A 22,919-nucleotide genomic window follows, 5' to 3' on the forward strand; every position below is an offset into this window, starting at 1 on the left:
AGGGTAGAGAAAGTGAAATATGTCTGCAAATGAATAAGGGTAGAAAATCTCCAGGACGAGGAAATTAGACAGAAGTACATGGATATGATTAGTGAGAAGTTTCGAACAGTAGACAGTAAGCAGGTTCAGGATATAGAAAGTGAATGGGTGGCATACAGGGATGCTGTAGTAGAAACAGCAAGGGAATGCCTAGGAACAGCTGTGTGTAAAGATGGGAAGAAGCGAACATCTTGGTGGAATGATGAAGTGAGAGCAGCTTGTAAACATAAAAAGAGGGCTTATCAGAAATGGCTCCAAACAAGGGCTGAGGCAGACAGGAATTTGTACGTAAATGGAAGAAACAGAGCGAAACAAATAGTTGTTGAATCCAAAAAGAAATCTTGGGAAGATTTTGGTAATAACCTGGAAAGGCTAGGTCAGGCAGCAGGGAAACCTTTCTAGACAGTAATAAAGAATCTTAGGAAGGGAGGGAAAAAGGAAATGAACAGTGTTTTGAGTAATTCAGGTGAACTCATAATAGATCCCAGGGAATCGCTGGAGAGGTGGAGGGAATATTTTGAACATTTTCTCAATGTAAAAGGAAATCATCCTGGTGGTGTTGCGAACAGCCAATCTCATGAGGAGGAGGAAAATGGTGTTGGTGAAATTACGCTTGAGGAAGTGGAAAGGATGGTAAACAAACTCCATTGTCATAAAGCAGCAGGAATAGATGAAATTAGACCTGAAATGGTGAAGTATAGTGGGAAGGCAGGGATGAAATGGCTTCATAGAGTAGTAAGATTAGCATAGAATGTTGGTAAGGTACCTTCTGATTGGACAAAAGCAGTAATTGCACCTATCTATAAGCAAGGGAACAGGAAGGATTGCAACAACTATCGAGGTATCTCATTGATTAGTATACCAGGCAAAGTATTCACTGGCATCTTGGAAGGGAGGGGGCGATCAGTCACTGAGAGGAAGTTGGATGAAAACTAGTGTGGTTTCAGACTACAGAGAGGCTGTCAGGATCAGATTTTCAGTACGCGCCAGGTAATTGAAAAATGCTACGAGAGGAATAGGCAGTTGTGTTTATGTTTCGTAGATCTAGAGAAAGCATATGACAGGGTACCGAGGGAAAAGGTGTTTGCGATGCTTGGGGACTATGGAATTAAAAGTAGATTATTAAAATCAATCAAAGGCATTATGTTGACAATTGGGCTTCGGTGAGAATTGATGGTAGAATGAGTTCTTGGTTCAGGGTACTTACAGGGGTTAGACAAGGCTGTAATCTTTCACCTTTGTTGTTCGTAGTTTACATGGATCATCTGCATAAAGGTATAAAATGGCAGGGAGGGATTCAGTTAGGTGGAAATGTAGTAAGCAGTCTGGCGTATGCTGACGACTTGGTCTTAATGGCAAATTGTGCCGAAAGCCTGCAGTCTAATATCTTGGAACTTGAAAATAGATGCAATGAGTATGGTATGAAAATTAGCCTCTCGAAGACTAAATTGATGTCAGTAGGTAAGAAATTCAACAGAATTGAATGTCAGATTGGTGATACAAAGCTAGAACAGGTCGATAATTTCAAGTATTTAGGTTGTGTGTTCTCCCAGGATGGTAATATAGTAAGTGAGATTGAATCAAGTTGTCGTAAAGCTAATGCAGTGAGCTCGCAGTTGCGATCAACAGTATTCTGTAAGAAGGAAGTCAGTTCCCAGGCGAAACTATCTTTGCATCAGTCTGTTTTCAGACCAAATTTGCTTTATGGGAGCGAAAGCTGGGTGGACTCAGGATATCTTATTCATAAGTTGGAAGTAACAGACATGAAAGTAGCAAGAATGATTGCTGGTACAAACAGGTGGGAACAATGACAGGAGGGTGCTCGGAATGAGGAGATAAAGGCTAATTTAGGAATGAACTCGATGGATGAAGCTGTATGCATAAACCACCTTCGGTGGTGGCGTCATATGAGGCGAATGGAGGAGGATAGGTTACCTAGAAGAATAATGAACTCTGCTCTGGAGGGTAGGAGAAGTAGGGGTAGACCAAGGCGACGATGGTTAGACTCAGTTTCTAACGATTTAAAGATAAGAGGTATAGAACTAAATGAGGCCACAACACTAGTTGTAAATCGAGGATTGTGGCGGCGGTTAAAATTCACAGAGGCTTGCAGACTGAACGCTGAAAGGCATAACAGTCTATAATGATAATGTATGTATGTATGTGTGTATGTATGTATGTATGAAAATCAAGCGACCCTGCCAAAGTACCATAGCTTCGTCAATGGACAGTTCCCATGAAGGATAATAAATGCTGGACATTTTATTGTTGAAAAAATCAATAATTTGTCTCACCTTTTCCAGCCTGTCTAATGACTGGGGTTCAGGATCATTAATAAGTCTAACCGGGGAAAAGTGTAGGCACTGTAATACAAGTAGGAAATGATCCCGGTTCATGTACTGTCGAAACGCAGGAGCGTATAAAAGCCTGTTAGTTTTCCAATAATCTTGTAGTCTGCTCATTTGCAGTGTTCCTGTATGAATAAGCAAACCCACAAATGTCTTTAGTTCATTGACATCGACATCCTTCCATCTCATAATGCACGATTTCTCCTTTGTGCTTGGCCCACAAAACAACAAAACAAATTGTTATCAAGCAACAGTAGAAACTGGTCATTTGGCTTGTTTCCTCCTGGTATCGGCACTAGCAGTTTGTTTTTTTTCCTAAATTGTGTATTCTTCAAGCCAAATATTCGATTTGACCAGGTTGGGTTGAGTTCCGGTTCATCCTCACATTCCGTTTCAGAATCAGCACTTCCTTCACTCATAAACTCATCATCACTGCCGGAAAAATCAACACAGCAGTGAGCCATCACACACTCATGATAAAAACAATTTAAATATATTTCAAAGTTATAACATATAGGCTCACTACTGCCACAATCGTAAAAAAATCACCACAAGATGTGAGCGACGAACGTCGAGCGAAAATATATTACGCCACTACTACTCAAGGTGCGTACGACATACGATATATCTTTGTCAAGAGCTGAGCTTACACTGATGGCTTAGAAAAAGCATGGCAACATGGGCCGGATCCGGGTCACGCGCACTGACAGGAAGCGTGCTAGGGGCCGGATCCAGTCCGTCAGCATTGATCGTGTTAATGTAGCCATTTCCTCCTAATGCAACGCCGAAGCTACACAGACAACAATGAACACAGAGAAATGATAAAATTGACAACAAGCTCAAAATTACTTACCTTGGGGTCAGTAGCATACGAAAATAAAGCGTGGAGGGCCCAGAATAATAAGGAATAAAGAGGACAGGATCTTAATAACTACTTGAGGGGTTGCCTGATCAATATCACTAACTACCAAATCAAAACTCCAAATTAGAATAAAATATTTACTTAATGAATTAGGCTTTAAAGTTCATTTGATAACTACAATTGGATATCTTTTAAAATTAAATCAGTGAAAAATAAATTGAGGAGCAGGTATCACTTATTCAGTTATTAAATAATATTCAATTGAACCATCTGTTTCAAAGCTAAAAATGTTGGATAGCTGATACTTCATAGATTTTTACAATGAAATGAAATAATATGAAGATTTTAAAATAAAACAGATATATTTAAATAAATGAATAAATAATATTTAATTAAAACCTTGAAAAATTAGAATACCGAAAAGGTTGCAAATAATTAAATAAATTATAATGACTTGGACCATAAGGAAAATTCATAGGTAAATTCCAATAAATAGATGATCATCTAAGTTAAATTAATTCCTACTTAATAAATAAATTATGGGTCTGTAGCTAACTATAAATCAGGTTAAAATTGAAATGTTTAAAATGTTCACTCGATAATAATTAGGCAATGACTAGAAGACGAACACACTCCCAAAAACGAAATGCGACCCCAACAAAAAAAAAAAAGAAAAAAGAAAAAAGTTACACGGATAAATAAAGAAGATTTAAATGACAATAAATAAATGAAGCAAATTTTCCCAACTAAGTAGAATTTCACAAGGGAAACATAATATAAGAGTTCCACAATTTATGGAACAACATGAACTGGCATTTACAACCACCCAAGCCAAGCTAACAAAATCCTCTCATAGTAGACAATGCCACCCAAAATTAAAGCATCCACAAGATAAGATAAAAGGTGATACAACAAAAGATCAAAGCAAGAAAATAAACAAAACACAGATATGAATTAGAGATGAGAGCGTTAACAAAGGAAAATAAATAACGGTAGAAACAAATTTCAATTTTCTACAACTGTAGTATTACGTTATTCATTGCATTAATCATTGGTTATAACTGTCTGAATTTGAAATTTAATTTAACAGGGTATTAAAATGATAACCAGAATTACATTTTTAATTTTAACGGAAGGAGGCTTTGGACACGTCATAATTGCATATGAGGCATAATTTGAACACAACCCCAGGAAGGCAAGAAAACAATCTCATAATAATAAATCACCAACACTGGGTAACACACGAAAGATACAGAATAGGAGGTTACATTACAAGCATGAAAGAACAGAATGAAATCGAGCAAAAATAAAAGGGGGAGAAAATATGATACACACGATAATCTCACACAAACTAAACAAATAGAACAATACTAAGACTCATAAGCTACTTATGCCATGTTTTCAAATTACCCCACAATCAAATTACAGTTATGTGTGAAAATCTTAACAATACAGATTTAATATAACTGATCTGTAACAATTTTTTTTTAAAATTCCGATGAAAATGTCATTTTGATTAACGTAGTGGTTTACGGAAAGTCTAGTTGACCAGTTTCAAACTTTAGTAGGGATGTTGATTTGATTAATTCATAATAATGTTGCCAGAAATTCCATGCTGTTAGTTGCAGATAATGCCTTCTTCAAGTAATCCATGGCAGTAGATGTTCACCAAAATATTAAAAGGTATCATTACTTACATTTTCACGGTAGATTATCCTTATTCATCTTTTCCAAGTGCTCAAAACTTACGATACAGTTTGAAGTTAGGTTCACACTCCCAGCAATTCAGAGCTCACATGTTATACAAATACACCAAAGGAAAATAAAATTAGGAAATCATGAAACATTAAATATTAAGACAATGGCCTCAGTTTACAAGGGCACTAGCGCGGAGTATCACACTCCATGTTCCCAACACTTAAATATGTTTAGGGAGATACACGCCAAGCGACCTCCCTGTTGTACCACAGTTCAAGGACAAGTAGCCGCAGGCCATAGCTCACATTTCAGGAAGGAGTTATGTGCATGCGCGCAATTAACGATCGCTTATCGAGCGATGAAAGATCGTAACTCAGCGCCACAAGGCAACTTGCAGATTTAAGTATATTTACATTGTCGATTGCACCAATCAACAGCAATTCGGAACAGTGAGTGATAAACGGAGATAACATTCCAATACATAGACAAATACACCCATATAGATACTTACTGCCAAATTCATGTCACACTTAAATATCTTAATCTCTTCTCATAGACACATTTCCCTCGGTGTATAATACCGGTACCGGTACTCAAATAAAACTATCTTCACTTTACTGGATCACATATTATCTCACATGACAATATCTACCTTCCTATTCCACCATAATATTCCTTCTTGTTTTCCCATTGACAAAAACAACACATCTACTGCATGTCACTACCTAATTCCAAATACTCGTTAGGTTACTCGATCCATTCATAACATCCACTTCTCAATAATTGATCTTTTTCTGTCGTAGTAAACTCTACCTATTCCTGATAACAATAGAAAGATTACCATAGTTATTGCAGCCTATTCTTATTTATACACACTGTCAATTATTCCAAACTATATATCGATTCTAACATACCTTATTTGTGAGAGCTTGACTTTGAGGTTACACTTCCCTGAATGTATCCTCACTACAGGTACATACCTTAGGCCCCGAGCTCGATAGCTGCAGTCGTTTAAGTGCAGCCAGTATCCAGTATTCGGGAGATAGTGGGTTTGAATCCCACTGTCGGCAGCCCTGAAGATGGTTTTCCGTGTTTTCCTACTTTCACACCAGGCAAATGCTAGGGCTGTACCTTAATAAACGCCACGGCTGCTTCCTTCCCACTCCTAGCCCTTTCCTGTCCCATCGTCGTCATAAGACCTATCTACGTCGGTGCGACGTAAAGCAACTAGCAACAAACAACAACAACATACCTTAGGCTACAATTTCCAAACATTGTTTTGCGTTAATTCAATTAAGAATTGCAATTTAGGAAAACTTAGCTTATCATTCTCCGGTCCAGGATGATTCATCAGCCATCCAGTCTAGGGCTGCTCCACACGGGCGGTTGGAAACCAAAGATCAGCTGGTTTCACACTCCGCATCAGGTGGGCTGGATCCATTGTGACATCTTCAAGACTGCCCACTGCACATCTAGTTGTACATTATGTCATTCTTCAGGCTTGTGCTTAGGTTAACAGAATACAAATATGAGATATTGGAATTCATATAGATATTTTTAATGAGTTGGTAATTTATAATTGCATTTCTGATTTTGATATCCAATGAAAACTGCTTTCAGTTGTACTATATTAGCTTCAGTACTGCTTCAGTCTCTATTTTATTTATAAGAGAGCTAGATTTGGATAATTTACTTGTTTTCTGTCGTGTTAATTTTCCTTATTCTTCTTCCTTTCTGAATTTATCGCTCGAATTTCGCTAAGCAATCTTGGTATTCTGCTGGTAGCTGCTACTTTTTCTCATATGTCAACTTGCTTCTCTTATTATTTACCTTCTCTCTTATTTTACCATGAGATCACTGCTTCTTTATAATAAACTAGCAGTTACCCACGACTTCGCTCGTGTGGATTTCGTAATTTGATAAAAGTAATTGTTCCTCGGTACTGTACTTTTTTTATAAATCCCTAAAGTATAAAACCTCACCAAAAAATTGAGTATCATTTACCCCAGAAACTCTTTGTTAACCACGTTTGTGGTATTGCCTTTTGGAGAAAAGATGACCATGCTACATAGAACTGTACATGTGAGAAACAGTCTTCTCTCAAGTTGAAAAATATAAATTTTAAAAAATGTTTCTTTATTTTTAAAGGAGATTCCAAATATCTATTTCCACATCTATAACATCTTCAGTTTTTGAGATATAAGCAGAACGAATAAAAAGAATTCAACCCCTATATCAGTCCTTCTCCCAACCCCACATAGGTGGAATTTCCAAAAACAAAAAAATTCAAGTTTCTTTATTTTTGAAAGAGATTCCAAATACCAATCTTCAAGTCTGTAACATCTTCAGTTCTTGGGATATAAGTATCCTCATAAAAAATAATTCAACTCATTTTCACTCCCGTTAAGTGCCTTTTCCGATAAAAAAACATGTTCCTGTATTTTTAAAGGACTTTCCTTATACCAAGTTTCTTGTCTGCAACATATTTAGTTTCTTGCGTATGTATGTTCATACAAATAATTCAACTAATTTTTCAATTCTTTCACCTCCTTTAAATGGATTATCTGGAAACAAGAGAATACATGTTGCTTTATTTTTAAAAGAGATTCCAAATACCAATTTTCACGTTTCCAACATTTTTAGTTTTTTGAGATTTAAGTATTCTCATACAAAGATTTCAACTAATTTTTTAATTCTTTCACTCCCCCCCCCCCTCCCAAATGTTTTTTCCAAAAACAATAAATACATATTTCTTTATTTTTAAAGGAGACTACAAATACCAATTTTTCACGTCTGTAACATCTTCAGTTTTTGAGATATCAGTAAAATATTTCAACCCCCTTTTCAGTCCTTTTAAACCCCCCACCTCAAGTAGTTTTTCCAAAAAAAAAAAAAGATCATGTTTCTTTATTTTTAAGAGATTAAACATACCAGTTTTCACATCTGTAATATGTTAAGTTTTTGAGATATACTGTAGATATGCTATTTTTAAAAATTAACCCCCTTTTTCTGTTTCCCTTAGGTGGAATTTCTAAAAACAAATTATCTATATTTCTTTATTTTTAAAATACATTTTAGTTTTTGAGATATAAGGATCCTCATACAAAGAATTCAACTCATTTTTCAATTCTTTCAACCCCCTTAAGTGGATTTTCTAAAAAGAAAGAAATACGTATTTCTCTATTTTTAAAGGGGACACCAAATATGAATTTTCACCTCTGTAACATCTTCAGTTTTTGTGATATAAGTATCCTCATGAAAATAATTAAAATCATTTTTCACTTCGTTTTACCCATCTCCTTAAGTGGATATTCCAAAAACAAAAGAATATGTGTTTCTTTATTTTTAAAGGAGATTCAAAATACCAATTTTCACATCTGTAACCTTCCGTTTTTGAGATATAAGTATCCTCATAAAAATAATTCATAAATAATTTTTCCACCTTCTTTCACTCTTTTCCCCGGATTTTCCGAAAACAAAAAGTATGTGTTTCTTTATTTATAAAGGATATTCCAAATACCCATTTTTATGACTGTAACATCTTCAGTTTTTTTCATATAAGTATCTTCATAAAAGGAATTCAACTCCTCCTCCCCCACCCCACTCCCCTGCTAAAGTGATCCTTCCGAAAACAAAAAATATGTGTTTCTTTATTTATAATGGAGATTTCATAAAATTGAAGCCAGTTATGAAGCCTTCCTCATGCAAAGAAAAGCTACAGCTAACACCATCCGCAGTGCCAAGAGAAATTACCTCAGGAGCCTAATGCAACAGGCTGAAAATAATTTTCAGGGAAACAACTCAATAGACCTGTACGAAGTACTTAAGAAGCAAACGACCCAGTACACAGCTCCTACGCTCATCCTCCACGGGCCAGATGGAAAACTTCAACTAAACAATAAAGACTGCACCAAAACTCTTGCAGATTATTTCCAGAAGCTACTAAATGCAGAGGAACCTAAAGAAAAGCTTATTTTCCATGAGCCTTCACACAGGAACCCTGATTCTCAACCACCTACGAGAGAAGAAATGAAGGACATCATCGGTGGTCTCAAGAACAACAAAGCTTCAGGTGAAGACGGCATAGTTGCCGAGATGTGGAAACATGCAGATGACCAGTCTTTGCAGAGCATCCATCAAATCATAAAGGACATATGGACAACAGAGTCCTTACCCGAAAGATGAACGTCTGCCGTGATTCATCCCCTCCACAAGAAGGGAAGTAAGACAGACCTCAACAATTATAGAGGTATTTCCTTGTTACAAATTACCTACAAGATCCTCTCTGTAGCCCTGCTCAATAGAGTCACCACACAGCTAGGCTCATAGTTAGGTGAATACCAAGCTGGTTTCTGTAAGCCTAGATCTTGTCCAGAACAGATACACAATCTTAAGAGAGTTCTCAATTACAAAAGCCAAGGTGGACATCCCTGGGTGGTGGTCCTAGTAGATTTTCAGAAAGCTTATGACTCTGTGGACAGACACACCCTTTTCTCCGTACTATGGGAATTTAGTCTGGATGGGAAGACCCTACGATTGGTTCAAGCCACTCTGAGGAACATGACCTCCAAGGTCAGGTTCAGAGGTGAACTATCCAAAAGCTTTCCAATCAGAACAGGAGTTAGACAGGGTGATGGTCTCTCCTGCATTCTCTTCAACTGTGTCCTGGAAAAGATCATTAGGGAATGGAGAACGATGCTACCACCGGGAGCTGGACTGGGGCTAGGGTACAAGAGAGACAACCTCATTGTCCCGTGCTTAACCTTTGCCGATGACCTCATTCTACTGGCAAACAATATAGAAGAGGCTACCTACAACTTACAGAGTCTTTATAGTGTAGCGGTTAAGACTGGTCTGAAGATCAGCATCCAGAAGGCTGAATTTATGACCTATATCAAGGAGGCCCCTGCTACAATTCCTCTCACAGATGCTACCATACAAAAAGTACCTGCAGTTAAGTACTTTGGAGAATGGATCTCTGTGAATCAGAGCGAGAACCTAGCCATAGATGCCAGATGTACCAAGTTTGAAAGGACTTATCACTCGTGTCGTAGTATCTATTCATCTAAGTGCCTCTCCAAGAACCTCAAACTCAGACACTACAACTCTGTCGTCAAACCATCTGTTCTGTATGGTTCCGAGTGCCTTGTAATGGCTAGGAAGGGCCCACTCAGAAAGCTGGAGTTAAAAGAGAGGAAGATCCTGAGGAGGTTATTGGGACCAATCAGAGAGGAAGGAGGCACTTACAGAATCCGCCATAATGATGAACTGTATGAACACCAGGAGGACATCGTCACGTCTATAAGGAAAAGGTGCCTGACCTTTTATGGTCACTTGGCCCGTCTGGATTCCAAAAGACTCACCAACAGGATATTCACACTAACAGGAAGAGGCAAGGCTTCTGAGAACAAATGGATCACGTCAGTTAAATCGGATATGGAACAACTAGATATCCCACTGGGCCAGACTCATGACTGACTACCATTCCGTCAAGCCATCCGACACGGAGTTTTCCCAACGTCCCTTACAAGTAAGAAGACTACAGGAACTAAGTGGACAGAGGAGAGAAAGCTGGCACATAGTCAGCAAATGAACGAGTATTAGATGAAGAAGAAAGCAACAACTTTACCGAAGAGTAGATACGAGCCCCGTGGTCCTCAGTAGGCCTAAACGACAAAGAAGAAGAAGAATGGAGATTTCAATACTATTAGAAATAGGACAATTAGAAATAGGAAAGGATTTCCACCTATCAATACCTATTTATTGCACTTAATATGCTACAAGACCGGTTTCGACCCCTTACATAGGGTCATCTTCAGCTGAACCATACATTCACATCTATCTCATGAAGCTATGATTAAGATTACATTGTCTAGGGAATGCCATATGACAATAAACATTTGGTCACATCCAAATGGAGCATGTGATCTGGCGTGTATGTCACTATGTGCGACAATGCAATTGTATCTCTAAAATGATATGTTTTAGGTCTTAAAATTAGTTTATAAAACACATCTCTACTTAAAACTAACATACATATATATATAAGATGAATACGATATATATAGGAACACTTCGTGCACATGAAGGTTCGTGTCTTGCGTGTTGTTCAATTCATCGGTTGACTTCTGTGTTCAAGTCGTATTTACAAAGTTGTTCACTTGGTTGCTATTCCTGGAGATGAAATGATATGATTTGCTTGTAAAATTGTCATGTTGTATGGATAAAAGATTATATCTTCGTGTATATACAAAGAACAAAACACTTTCCAATTTTTAAAAAGGTGCCAGACGTATGGATAGAATTAGGCTAAAATATGTTCAGCTCTGCTGTATGTTGAATCTTGTTGCTATATGTTAAAATAGAATATGTTGTCCTGTGGCGTCCATAAAATTTGGGTGACATTGGGTTCAAACTAGTGGCTCCTTTCCCATTTGTAGTTGTGCAGTGAAGTTATATTATCTGTGGAAGATATGATTGAGCTATGGGTGATATTTTATGTTGGAGGAATGTCTAAGGGTTGTGTGTGCTAATTTGAATATGTACTTACTGTTACTGGTGTGGCTGAGTTGTGTTTGATATGCGAGCTTGTTGTGTACTTCTTCGTGTTCTTCTTGGGCTCATACTAGCTGCTGTGAGGGGAAGGGAAGGAGGGGTGGGGAGAGTAGCTGTTGTGGGGGTGGGGGTGGGGGTGGAGGTAGGTGTGTTGTTTGATGTTTCTCTGTCGCGTGTCGTGTTCTGTTTATTGATTATCTTAAGGTAAGAGTTTTTTAGGGCGGGGATAACTGTATTGAAGATGATGTTAGTTTTTTCTGTAATTTCATTTATGTTGTAGTTTGGATTAGTATACTGATCCAGAGTGATGTAAAATTCTTCTGTTATGTTGAGCAGGGGTCCTTTGGGGTTTATGTTCAGGATTTGCATGTCATTCTCAATGTCTGTGAAACTGTGTTTATAGTCTTTGACATGTTGGCCTATTGAGGAAAAATGATTGTGTTTTTACCGCATTTGTGTGTTCATTATATCGGGTTTGGAAGTTTCTACCGGTATTGGATTAGTATACTGATGTCTAAAATGATATGTTTTAGGTCTTAAAATTAGTTTATAAAACACATCTCTACTTATAACATACATCTATATATATAAAATAACTTGTCCTGACTGACTGACTGACTGATTCATCATTGCCGAGCCAAATCTACTGGACATAAAGAAATGAAATTTTGGGGATACATTCATATCAAGATGTAGGTGCTCGCTAAGAGAGGATTTTCGGATATTCCGTCGCTAATGGGGTGAAAAGAGGGGTGAAATTTTAAAATGAGTGTATCTATATCTCCAAACTTTACAAGTGTACAGTTGTAAAAATTGGTATTTAGAATCTTCTTTAAAAATAAGGAAACACGTATTTTTTTGTTTTCAGAAAATACCAATAGGAGAGGTGAAAAAGGGTGAAAAGGGGGTTGACTGCCTTTAATCAGGATACCGGTACTTATATCAGAAACTGAAGATATTACAGACCTGAAAATTAGTACTTTTGATCGCTTTTAAAAATTAAGGAAAACGTATTTTTTGTTTTTGGAAAATCCAATTAATGGGGGGGGGGGGGTGAAAAGGGGGTGAATTTTTAAAACGAGTGTATCTATATCTCAAAACTTTTAAAGTTTTGAGATGTAAAAATTGGTATTTAGAATCTCCTTTAGAAATAAAAAAAACATGTATTTTTTGTTTTCGGAAAATCCCAATAGGAGGGGTGAAACGGGTTGAATGCCTTTAATTAGGATACTTATATCTCAAAAACTGAAGATATTACAGACCTGAAAATTGGTATTTGGGATCTACTTTAAAATAAAGAAACTGGTATTTTTTCGTTTTTGGAAAATCCAAATCATGGGGGTGAAAATGGGGGTGAATTTTTAAAATGAGTGTATCTACACCTTAAAACTTTAAAAGTTTACATATACTATGTACAAATTGGTATTTAGAATCTCCTTTAAAAATAAAAAAAACATGTATTTTTTGTTTTCGGAAAATCCCAATAGGAGGGGTGAAACGGGTTGAATGCCTTTAATTAGGATACTTATATCTCAAAAACTGAAGATATTACAGACCAGAAAATTGGTATTTGGGATCTCCTTTAAGAATAAAGAAACATGATGTTTGTTTGCTTTTGGAAAATCCAAATGGGTGGGGGGGGGGGGTGAAAAGTGGTTGGATTTTTAAATTGAGTGTATCTGCATCTCAAAGCTTTAAAAGTTTGCACATGTAAAAATTGATATTTAGAATCTGCTTTAAAAATAAAGGAACACTTTTTTTCTGTAAATCCCAATAGGAGGGGTTAAACAGGAGTGACAAATTGGGGTGAATTTTTTGAAAGACTACATCTACAGAATATCTGAGAAATGTAGAATGTTGCAGGCATAGAAAGTGGTATTTGGAATCTCCTGTAAATGTAAAGAAACATACGTGATTTGTTTTTGGAAACTCCTCTTAAGGGGAACTAAAAAGGGGTTGAAATTTTAAAATGAGGATTTATACAGTATATCTAAAAAACTTAACATGTTACAGAAGTGAAAAATGGTGGTAGTTTTTCTCTATTAGAAATAAAGAAACGTGTATTTTTAGTTTTCGGAAATACCACTTGGGTGGGGGGGGGTAAAAGTGACTGAAAATGGTGTTGAATTCTTTCAATTAGGCTACTGTTATCTCAAAAATGAAGATGTTACAGACGTGAAATTTGAAATTTGGAATCTTCTTTAAAAGTAAAGAAACACCTATTCTCGGTAAATCCAATGAATGGGAGGGGGGGATGTAAAGAATTTAAAATTAATTGACTTAATTGTATGAGAATACTTACATCTAATAAAAACTAAAGTTGTTAGGGCCTACAGACGTGAAAATTGGTATTTGGTTCTCCTTTAAAAACAAAAACAAAAAACAGTTTTTTTTGGGGGGGTATCATCTTGGGGGTCGGGAGTGAAAAAGGAATTGAATTCCTTTCATGAGTACACATAAATCAAAAACTGAAGAAGTTAGAGTCGTGATAATTGGTATTTAGAAGATCCTTTACTATTAAAGAAACAAGTATTTTTTTGCCGGAAAATTCACTTATGGGGGGAGAGGAGTGTGAAAGTGAAAAAAAGTGAATTATCTTTATCTCAAAACAGAAGGTAATAGACGTGAATATTGGTGTTTGAAATCTCCTTTAAACATAAAGAAAAACGCCTTCTTTTAGTTTTTTTGGTGGGGGGTGGGGGTAAATAAACTTAACGGCGGTGGGGTGTAAAAGGAGGTGAGACCAATTGATTTTACTGTTCATAATGTATTTATAAGGAGCCTCCGTTGCTCAGGCGGCAGCGCGCCGGCCGCTCACAGCTGGGTTCCGTGGTTCAAATCCCAGTCTCTCCATGTGACATTCGTGGTGGGCAAAACGGAGGCGGGACAGGTTTTTCTCCGGATACTCCAGTTTTCCCTGTCATCGTTCATCCCTGCTACACTGTCCAGTATAATTTCATTTCATTTGTCATTCATTAATCATTGCCCCAGAGGAGTGCGACAGGTTTCTGCAGCCGGCACAATTCCTATTGTCGCCGCTAGATGGGGGCTTTATTCATTCCATTCCTGACTCTGTCGAATGACTGGAAACAGGCAGTAGATCTAGGATGTACTTATTCTGATCATAAACCAATCATTTTTAATCTTTCCTGGGTTTGTTTTCAACAGCCATCTTTTCCTTCGGAGAACGTTCTTAGATTTCAGTAGATTCTCCTGGCATATAAATAAAAATTTTAACACATTTGAAATAAACGATAGGAATGAGATTGACCGTCCAATTGTTCACCTCTATAATAAGGTGAATAACGCACGGAAGTATGTCATTCGTATCGCCAGAAATCCCGCACACTTGCCTACGCGCGACAATGGTGCTGGTCACATTCTCAACAATGACAATGGCAGCAGATGTTATTTACAGCCAAGTACGGATCTTGCATCTTGCTGTGGGGTCCAGAACATCTAAGATAATAATAATAATAATAATAATAATAATAATAATAATAATAATAATAATAATAATAATAACAATAATAATAATGTTATGGACCGTCGTCAAATGTGCGGACCGCGCTGGAAACGGGTCCTGGACGGATAATGACTAAGAATGCAGTCCGGCCGCGGGTTCAGTATCGCCAAGGCACCCAAGACGACACCACGCTGGATCTCCTGAAGGATTTGATCCATATTAAAAATGCTTATAGGAAAAGATGGAAAAGATTTAGGGACCCAACTGACCGGGTGGAATACCTGGACCTAGCCCGGGAAGTACGAAATCGATTGTTGGAAAGAAAGATTGAAAAATGGGAGGAAACTTGCCGTAATCTATTAGAAAACAAATCAGATCGCGAATTTCGGCGGATTATGTAAAAAAAAATAAGCATTCAATTCTAAATTTCAGTATAATACTGTAGCGAAGCACGGGTATCTTGCTAGTATATATATAAGATGAATACGATATATATAAGAACACTTCATGCACATGAAGGTTCGTGTCTTGCGTGTTGTTCAGTTCATCGGTTGACTTCTGTGTTCAAGTCTTATTTATATAGTTGTTCACTTGGTTGCTATTCCTGGAGATGAAATGATATGATTTGCTTGTAAAATTGTCATGTTGTATGGATAAAAGATTATATCTTCATGTATATACAAGGAATAAAACACTTTCCAATTTTACAAGTATGTAGACCCCCATATAAAATTTACCACGGAAACTGAAAACAATCGCAATCTGAACTACTTGGACATAACGATAACCAGTCATGAAGACCACCTTTCTTACAAAATATTCAGAAAACCCACGCATACCTCAAATACAATCAACATAGATTCCGTCCACCCCAACACACACAAAAGAGCAGCTTACTACAGCATGATACACAGAGCATTCAATATACCATTAACAAAAGAAGATTTAAACAAAGAATTACAACTAATTCATGACATAAGATGTACAATATTATAGGTTAGGATCCACCTTTCAATACTCCGTAATAAGATGGTAAAAAGTAGTTACAACCTGTTTAATGGGACCGGTTTCAACACATTTTAAGTGTCATCATCAGCCAATTTGCGAAGATCTTAAAACAACTAGCACATTGAATACAGGCAAAAAATTAACATTGTATCATAACGTAGCAATTCAGTAAATGTTCAAAACACAATAATCACAGTCAAGAGAGTAAACAGAACATCACTATCTTGCGCCGAAAACAAATATAGCTGAAGTTCATAAGCAGGTCAAATATTCGCTTATGTAAAGTCGTTGCTAGGCAGGTCTTGTAGGCATTTGTTTCTCCGGCCGAAGAGCAAAAGGTGACGTGAATGAAGTCCTAGGAAAACAGTGTAGGATTTAATTTCGTCAAATTTCAAAGTGGATATATAGGTTTTATAAAATAATTTAAAACGTTAAAAAAGAATAAAGCCAAATAAAAAATATATTTAAAAAATAGGAAGAAATAATGAAAGAAATACGAGGTTCAACTCGAAACAACTTGCCGTAGTAATTGATAAAGAAATGATAAATAGAGAAAGGGGGGGACGTTAATTAGAGGGTGGTGATGGTGGTGGTGGTGGTGGTGGTGGTGGTGGTGGTTATTGTTATTAGAGGAAATACAATTGGGCAACAATCCTTAATATAATACTAATTCGAAGAAAAAAGAAAAAGAACCGACACTTCGAAAAATGAAGATATCGGTTAAAGGAAGACAAGGGCCACGAAGGGCGTGAAAATGAAAGACTCCCTAGCCCTCGCAAACCTAATAGCATCGGGGTCGGAAAAGAACAAGAATTGACCAAGGGAGGTCGGACAGGATAGATGAAAGTGAGGAGCCTGGCACAAGTAAGTGGAAGCAATGCCAGGACTCAGCTAAGGGCCCCGTGGTCGCCAACCCACGCTCTGAAGTTCAGAGCCCCTGGGGGATGGAGGATGGGAAGGAAAGAAAAAATGGAAGGGATCCGATACTTCGAAAAATGAAGATATCAGCCAAAAGAAGACAAGGGCCACGAAGGGCGTGAAAATGAAAGACTCCCTAGCCCTCGGAAAACTAATAGCGTCGGGGTCGGAAAGGAACAAGAGTTGACCAAGGGAGGTCGGACAGGATAGATGAAAGTGAGGAGCCTGGCACAAGTAAGTGGAAGCAATGCCAGGACTCAGCTAAGGGCCCCCGTGGTCGTCAACCTACGTTCCGAAGTTCAGAGCCCCTGGGGGATGGAGGGTGGGAAGGAAAGAAAAAATGGAAGGGATCCGATACTTCGAAAAATGAAGATATCAGCCAAAAGAAGACAAGGGCCAACGAAGGGCGTGAAAATGAAAGACTCCCTAGCCCTTCGGAAACCTAAAAGCGTCGAGGTCGGAAAGGAACAAGAGTTGACCAAGGGAGGTCGGACAGGATAGATGAAAGTGAGGAGCCTGGCACAAGTAAGTGGAAGCAATGCCAGGACTCAGCTAAGGACCCCCGTGGTCGCCAACCCTTGGTCAACTCTTGTTCCTTTCCGACCCCGACGCTTTTAGGTTTCCGAAGGGCTAGGGAGTCTTTCATTTTCACGCCCTTCGTTGGCCCTTGTCTTCTTTTGGCTGATATCTTCATTTTTCGAAGTATCGGATCCCTTCCATTTTTTCTTTCCTTCCCACCCTCCATCCCCCAGGGGCTCTGAACTTCGGAACGTAGGTTGACGACCACGGGGGCCCTTAGCTGAGTCCTGGCATTGCTTCCACTTACTTGTGCCAGGCTCCTCACTTTCATCTATCCTGTCCGACCTCCCTTGGTCAACTCTTGTTCCTTTCCGACCCCGACGCTATTAGTTTTCCGAGGGCTAGGGAGTCTTTCATTTTCACGCCCTTCGTGGCCCTTGTCTTCCTTTGGCTGATATCTTCATTTTTCGAAGTATCGGATCCCTTCCATTTTTTCTTTCCTTCCCATCCTCCATCCCCCAGGGGCTCTGAACTTCAGAGCGTGGGTTGGCGACCACGGGGCCCTTAGCTGAGTCCTGGCATTGCTTCCACTTACTTGTGCCAGGCTCCTCACTTTCATCTATCCTGTCCGACCTCCCTTGGTCAATTCTTGTTCTTTTCCGACCCCGATGCTATTAGGTTTGCGAGGGCTAGGGAGTCTTTCATTTTCACGCCCTTCGTGGCCCTTGTCTACCTTTAACCGATATCTTCATTTTTCGAAGTGTCGGTTCTTTTTCTTTTTTCTTCAAATTAGTATTATATTAAGGATTGTTGCCCAATTGTATTTCCTCTAATAACAATAACCACCACCACCACCACCACCACCACCACCACCATCACCACCCTCTAATTAACGTCCCCCCCCCCTTTCTCTATTTATCATTTCTTTATCAATTACTACGGCAAGTTGTTTCGAGTTGAACCTCGTATTTCTTTCATTATTTCTTCCTATTTTTTAAATATATTTTTTATTTGGCTTTATTCTTTTTTAACGTTTTAAATTATTTTATAAAACCTATATATCCACTTTGAAATTTGACGAAATTAAATCCTACACTGTTTTCCTAGGACTTCATTCACGTCACCTTTTGCTCTTCGGCCGGAGAAACAAATGCCTACAAGACCTGCCTAGCAACGACTTTACATAAGCGAATATTTGACCTGCTTATGAACTTCAGCTATATTTGTTTTCGGCGCAAGATAGTGATGTTCTGTTTACTCTCTTGACTGTGATTATTGTGTTTTGAACATTTACTGAATTGCTACGTTATGATACAATGTTAATTTTTTGCCTGTATTCAATGTGCTAGTTGTTTTAAGATCTTCGCAAATTGGCTGATGATGACACTTAAAATGTGTTGAAACCGGTCCCATTAAACAGGTTGTAACTACTTTTTACCATCTTATTACGGAGTATTGAAAGGTGGATCCTAACCTATAATATTGTACATCTTATTTCTCTATTCAATACGGAACAATAATGAAGTTTTTAACTTTAAAATAATTCATGACATAGCTAAAAACAATGGATACAAAAAAAGAAATGGTCAACAAAATCATTCACAAAATAAAATCCCAACCCAAAACCAAATTAACAAAAGCAGACAAATCCAAGAAACACACAACAGTACCAACATCATACACAATGTCAGGACAATCAACAGCAACAACAAATACAACCACTCAGGTGTATACCTTATCAAATGCAATAACTGTGAGACATGCTATGTCGAACGTACCGGTAGAAACTTCCCAACCTGATATAATGAACACACAAATGCGGTAAAAACACAATCATTTTTCCTCAATAGGCCAACATTTACCGTTGGTCTTTATAGCTATTGTTGAGAGTGAAGGAGAATTTCCTGTTGTGTGTATTTATCAGGAACTCAAGGGGAACTTCATTAGTTAGTCGGAACACAGAAAAAATGATGAACTCTTCTCAGAAGAACTCTTAAGGTTTCACTTTACTTTTTCCTGCCTGCTGGCTCTTCAGAAATGTGTGCGCGTGCGTTTTGTATTCAGGGATCATTCAAGGCGAATATTTTCGCACTACAAGATGTGTGGTTAAGGTTATTTTTAATATGTATAACTTTTTCTTTCTCAACGATTCATTTGTTTCTATATTTGTCCCTGTTTTTATCTCCTTGCAAGATGTGTATTGTTTAATATAACGCCTTGTGTAATATAAATGTCTACATGCTAGCCTATTTCCCACTTTTTGGCTGAAGATGACGCCAAACAGCGTCGAAACTAGTTCCAAATGTAAATATATGTTGTAATAAACTATAACAATTTTGTATTGAAAAGGTGGACCGTTTTAAGTTTTCTATCTTCCATAGGCCAACATGTCGAAGACTATAAACACAGTTTCACGGACATTGAGAATGACATGCAAATCCTGAACATAAACCCCAAAGGACCCCTGCTCAACATAACAGAAGAATTTTACATCACTCTGGATCAGTATACTAATCCAAACTACAACATACATGAAATTACAGAAAAAACTAACATCATCTTCAATACAGTTATCCCCGCCCTAAAAAAACTCTTACCTTAAGATAATCAGTAAACAGAACACGACACGCGACAGAGAAACATCAAACAACACACCTAGCTCCACCCCCACCCCCACAACAGCTACTCTCCCTACCCCTCCTGCCCTTCCCTTCACATCAGTTAGTATGAGTCCAAGAAGAACACGAAGTAGTACACAACAAGCTCACATATCAAACACAACTCAGCCACACCAGTAACAGTAAGTACATATTCAAATTAGCACACACAACCCTTAGACATTCCTCCAACATTAAATATCACTCATAGCTCAATCTTATCTTCCACAGATAATATAACTTCACTGCACAACTACAAATGGGAAAGGAGCCACTAGTTTGAACCCAATGTCACCCAAATTTTATGCACGCCACAGGACAACATATTTGATTTTAACATATAGTAACAAGATTCAACACACAGCAGAGCTGAACATATTTTAGCCTAATTCTATCCATACGTCTGGCACCTTTTTTAAAATTGGAAAGTGTTTTATTCTTTGTATATACATGAAGATATAATCTTCTATCCATATAACGTGACAATTTTACAAGCAAATCATATCATTTCAACTTCAGGAATAGCAACCAAGTGTACAACTTTGTAAATAAGACTTGAACACAGAATTCAACCGATGAATTGAACAACACGCAAGACACGAACGTTCATGTGCATGAAGTGTTCCTATATATATCGTATTCATCTTATATATATATATATGTATGTTAGTTTTAAGTAGAGATGTGTTTTATAAACTAATTTTAAGACCTAAAACATATCATTTTAGACATACAATTTCATTGTCGCACATAGTGACATACACGCCAGATCACATGCCCCATTTGGATGTGACCAAATGTTTATTGTCATATGGCATTCCCTAGACAATGTAATCTTAATCATAGCTTCATGAGATAGATGTGAATGTATGGTTCAGCTGAAGATGACCCTATGTAAGAGGTCGAAACCGGTCCTGTAGCATATTAAGTGCAATAAATAAGTATTGATAGGTGGAAATCCTCTCCTATTTCTAATTGTGTAATTCGTCAGTACGGAAATGAAGATTATAGATTACAGTTTCAATACTAATTTTCATGCCTGTAACATTTTCAGTTTTTTGAGATATAAGTATCCTCATAAAAATAATTCAACCCCTTTTTCAGTCTTTTTTAGCCCCCCTTAAGTGGTTTTTCCAAAAACAAAAATATGCGATTCTTTATTTTTAAACAAGATTCCAAATACTAATTTTCACACCTGTAACAATTTTTTTTAATATACTGTAGATATGCTGATTTTAAAAATTCACCCCCTTTTCTCTTCCCCCTACGTGTATGTTCCCCCCAAAAAAATGATGCATGTTTCTTTACTGTTACAGGAGATTCTAAATACCAATTTTCATGTCTGAAACATGTTACGTTTTTTAGATATACTGTAGATATACTCATTTTTATAATTCACCCCTTTTCTCACACCCGTTTACTCCCCTTAAGTGAATTTTCGAAAAGTGAAACATACATCTCTCTTTATTTTTAAAGGAGATTCCAAATACCAATTTTCATGTCTGTAATATCTTCAGATTTTGAAATATTAGTATCATCATAGAAGGTATCTACCCCTTTTTTTTTACCTTTTTATCCCCCCCGTATGGGAATTTTCCGAAAACAAAAAAATACGTGTTTCTTTATTTATAAAAGAGATTCCAATTTTTAAGTCTGTAAACTGTTAAATTTTTGAGATATAGATATACTCATGTTTGTAATTCACCCCCTTTTCTCACACCCGTTCACCCTCCCTTAATTGGATTTTCGAAAAACGAAAAAAAAATTGTTTCTCTTTATTTTTAAAGGAATTTCCAAATACCAATTTTCATGTCTTTAAACTGTTCACTTTTTGAGATAGATACACTCATTTTAAAAATTCACTCCCCTAGTGACGGAATATCCAAAAATCCTCCCTTAGTGAGCACCTGCTTTGTAATATGAATGTATCCCCATAATGTAAATCCTTTATGTCCAGTAGTTTTGGCTCGGCGATGATGAATCAGTCAGTCAGTCAGTCAGTCAGGACAAGTTATTTTATATATATTAGGCATTGCAAATTAGATCCACTTATTTTAAATTCATAATCATTTTCTTCATCATTTAAATAAAATCCTAGTCAGTGTGTAAATTTTAAATTTTATTTATTATTACATTTCATTTCATCTTGTACCAATTAGGGGCTATGACTGAGATGTTAGGCCCCTTTAAACAACATACATCATCATCATTGTCACCATCAGTGTTTGTATTATTTATTTTGTCTTTTCTGATGTCTGTAGGACTCATGTGTGAACTTCTGTGGTCAGACCCTCAACCTCAGCCTGGGCGATCTGCAAGCAAACGTGGAGTGGGTGTCCAGTTCGGCCCTGATGTTACCAAGAATTTCTTAGAGCTGAATGGTTTAGATTATATTATTCGTAGTCATGAAGTCAAAAGCGAAGGATACGAAGTTGCACATGATGGCCGTTGTATTACCGTTTTTTCTGCGCCAAATTACTGGTAAGACAAATGGAATGATAGTACAGTGTGTTTTACTTTCATGAAAGGATATGAGTTGATGTTTAAACTCCAGAAGGGCTGCATGATCAATGTTTTTAATTGAATACCACCCTCGAACAACGTTGTAATCCTAGCTGTTATGAAAACTGTATATGGGCGAACAGTATTGTAACTGATGCCTGCTCTTTTGATTGTGCATACTTGCTTGTAAGAAAATTGGTACATGGGGAAAAAACTGTACTGTAAAAGTTGGCACTTCGTACATTGTACATGATTTTGCATGGTGGACGTGGAGTTAAAGCATATTTTGGAATGTGGATGGAAAGAGGTTAAATAAGGGAACAAAATGTCAGATCAATTTGAATGGT

The 22,919-nt window shown here is 37.4% G+C and overlaps 1 protein-coding gene across 1 annotated transcript in view; it reads left to right on the forward strand.

Annotated features, from left to right (window-relative positions):
- The window catches only part of LOC136862772 (serine/threonine-protein phosphatase 5), a 239,688-nt gene that overhangs the window by 176,362 nt on the left and 40,407 nt on the right, over nucleotides 1–22,919 (forward strand). Inside the window, exon 9 of the mRNA XM_067139018.2 lies at nucleotides 22,332–22,551. Within this exon, the coding sequence (XP_066995119.1) occupies nucleotides 22,332–22,551 (220 nt within the window). The remainder of the gene's footprint in view (nucleotides 1–22,331; nucleotides 22,552–22,919) is intronic.

Source organism: Anabrus simplex, chromosome 2 (genome assembly GCF_040414725.1).
Source record: "Anabrus simplex isolate iqAnaSimp1 chromosome 2, ASM4041472v1, whole genome shotgun sequence".
In the NCBI taxonomy this organism is placed as follows: Eukaryota; Metazoa; Arthropoda; class Insecta; order Orthoptera; family Tettigoniidae; genus Anabrus; species Anabrus simplex.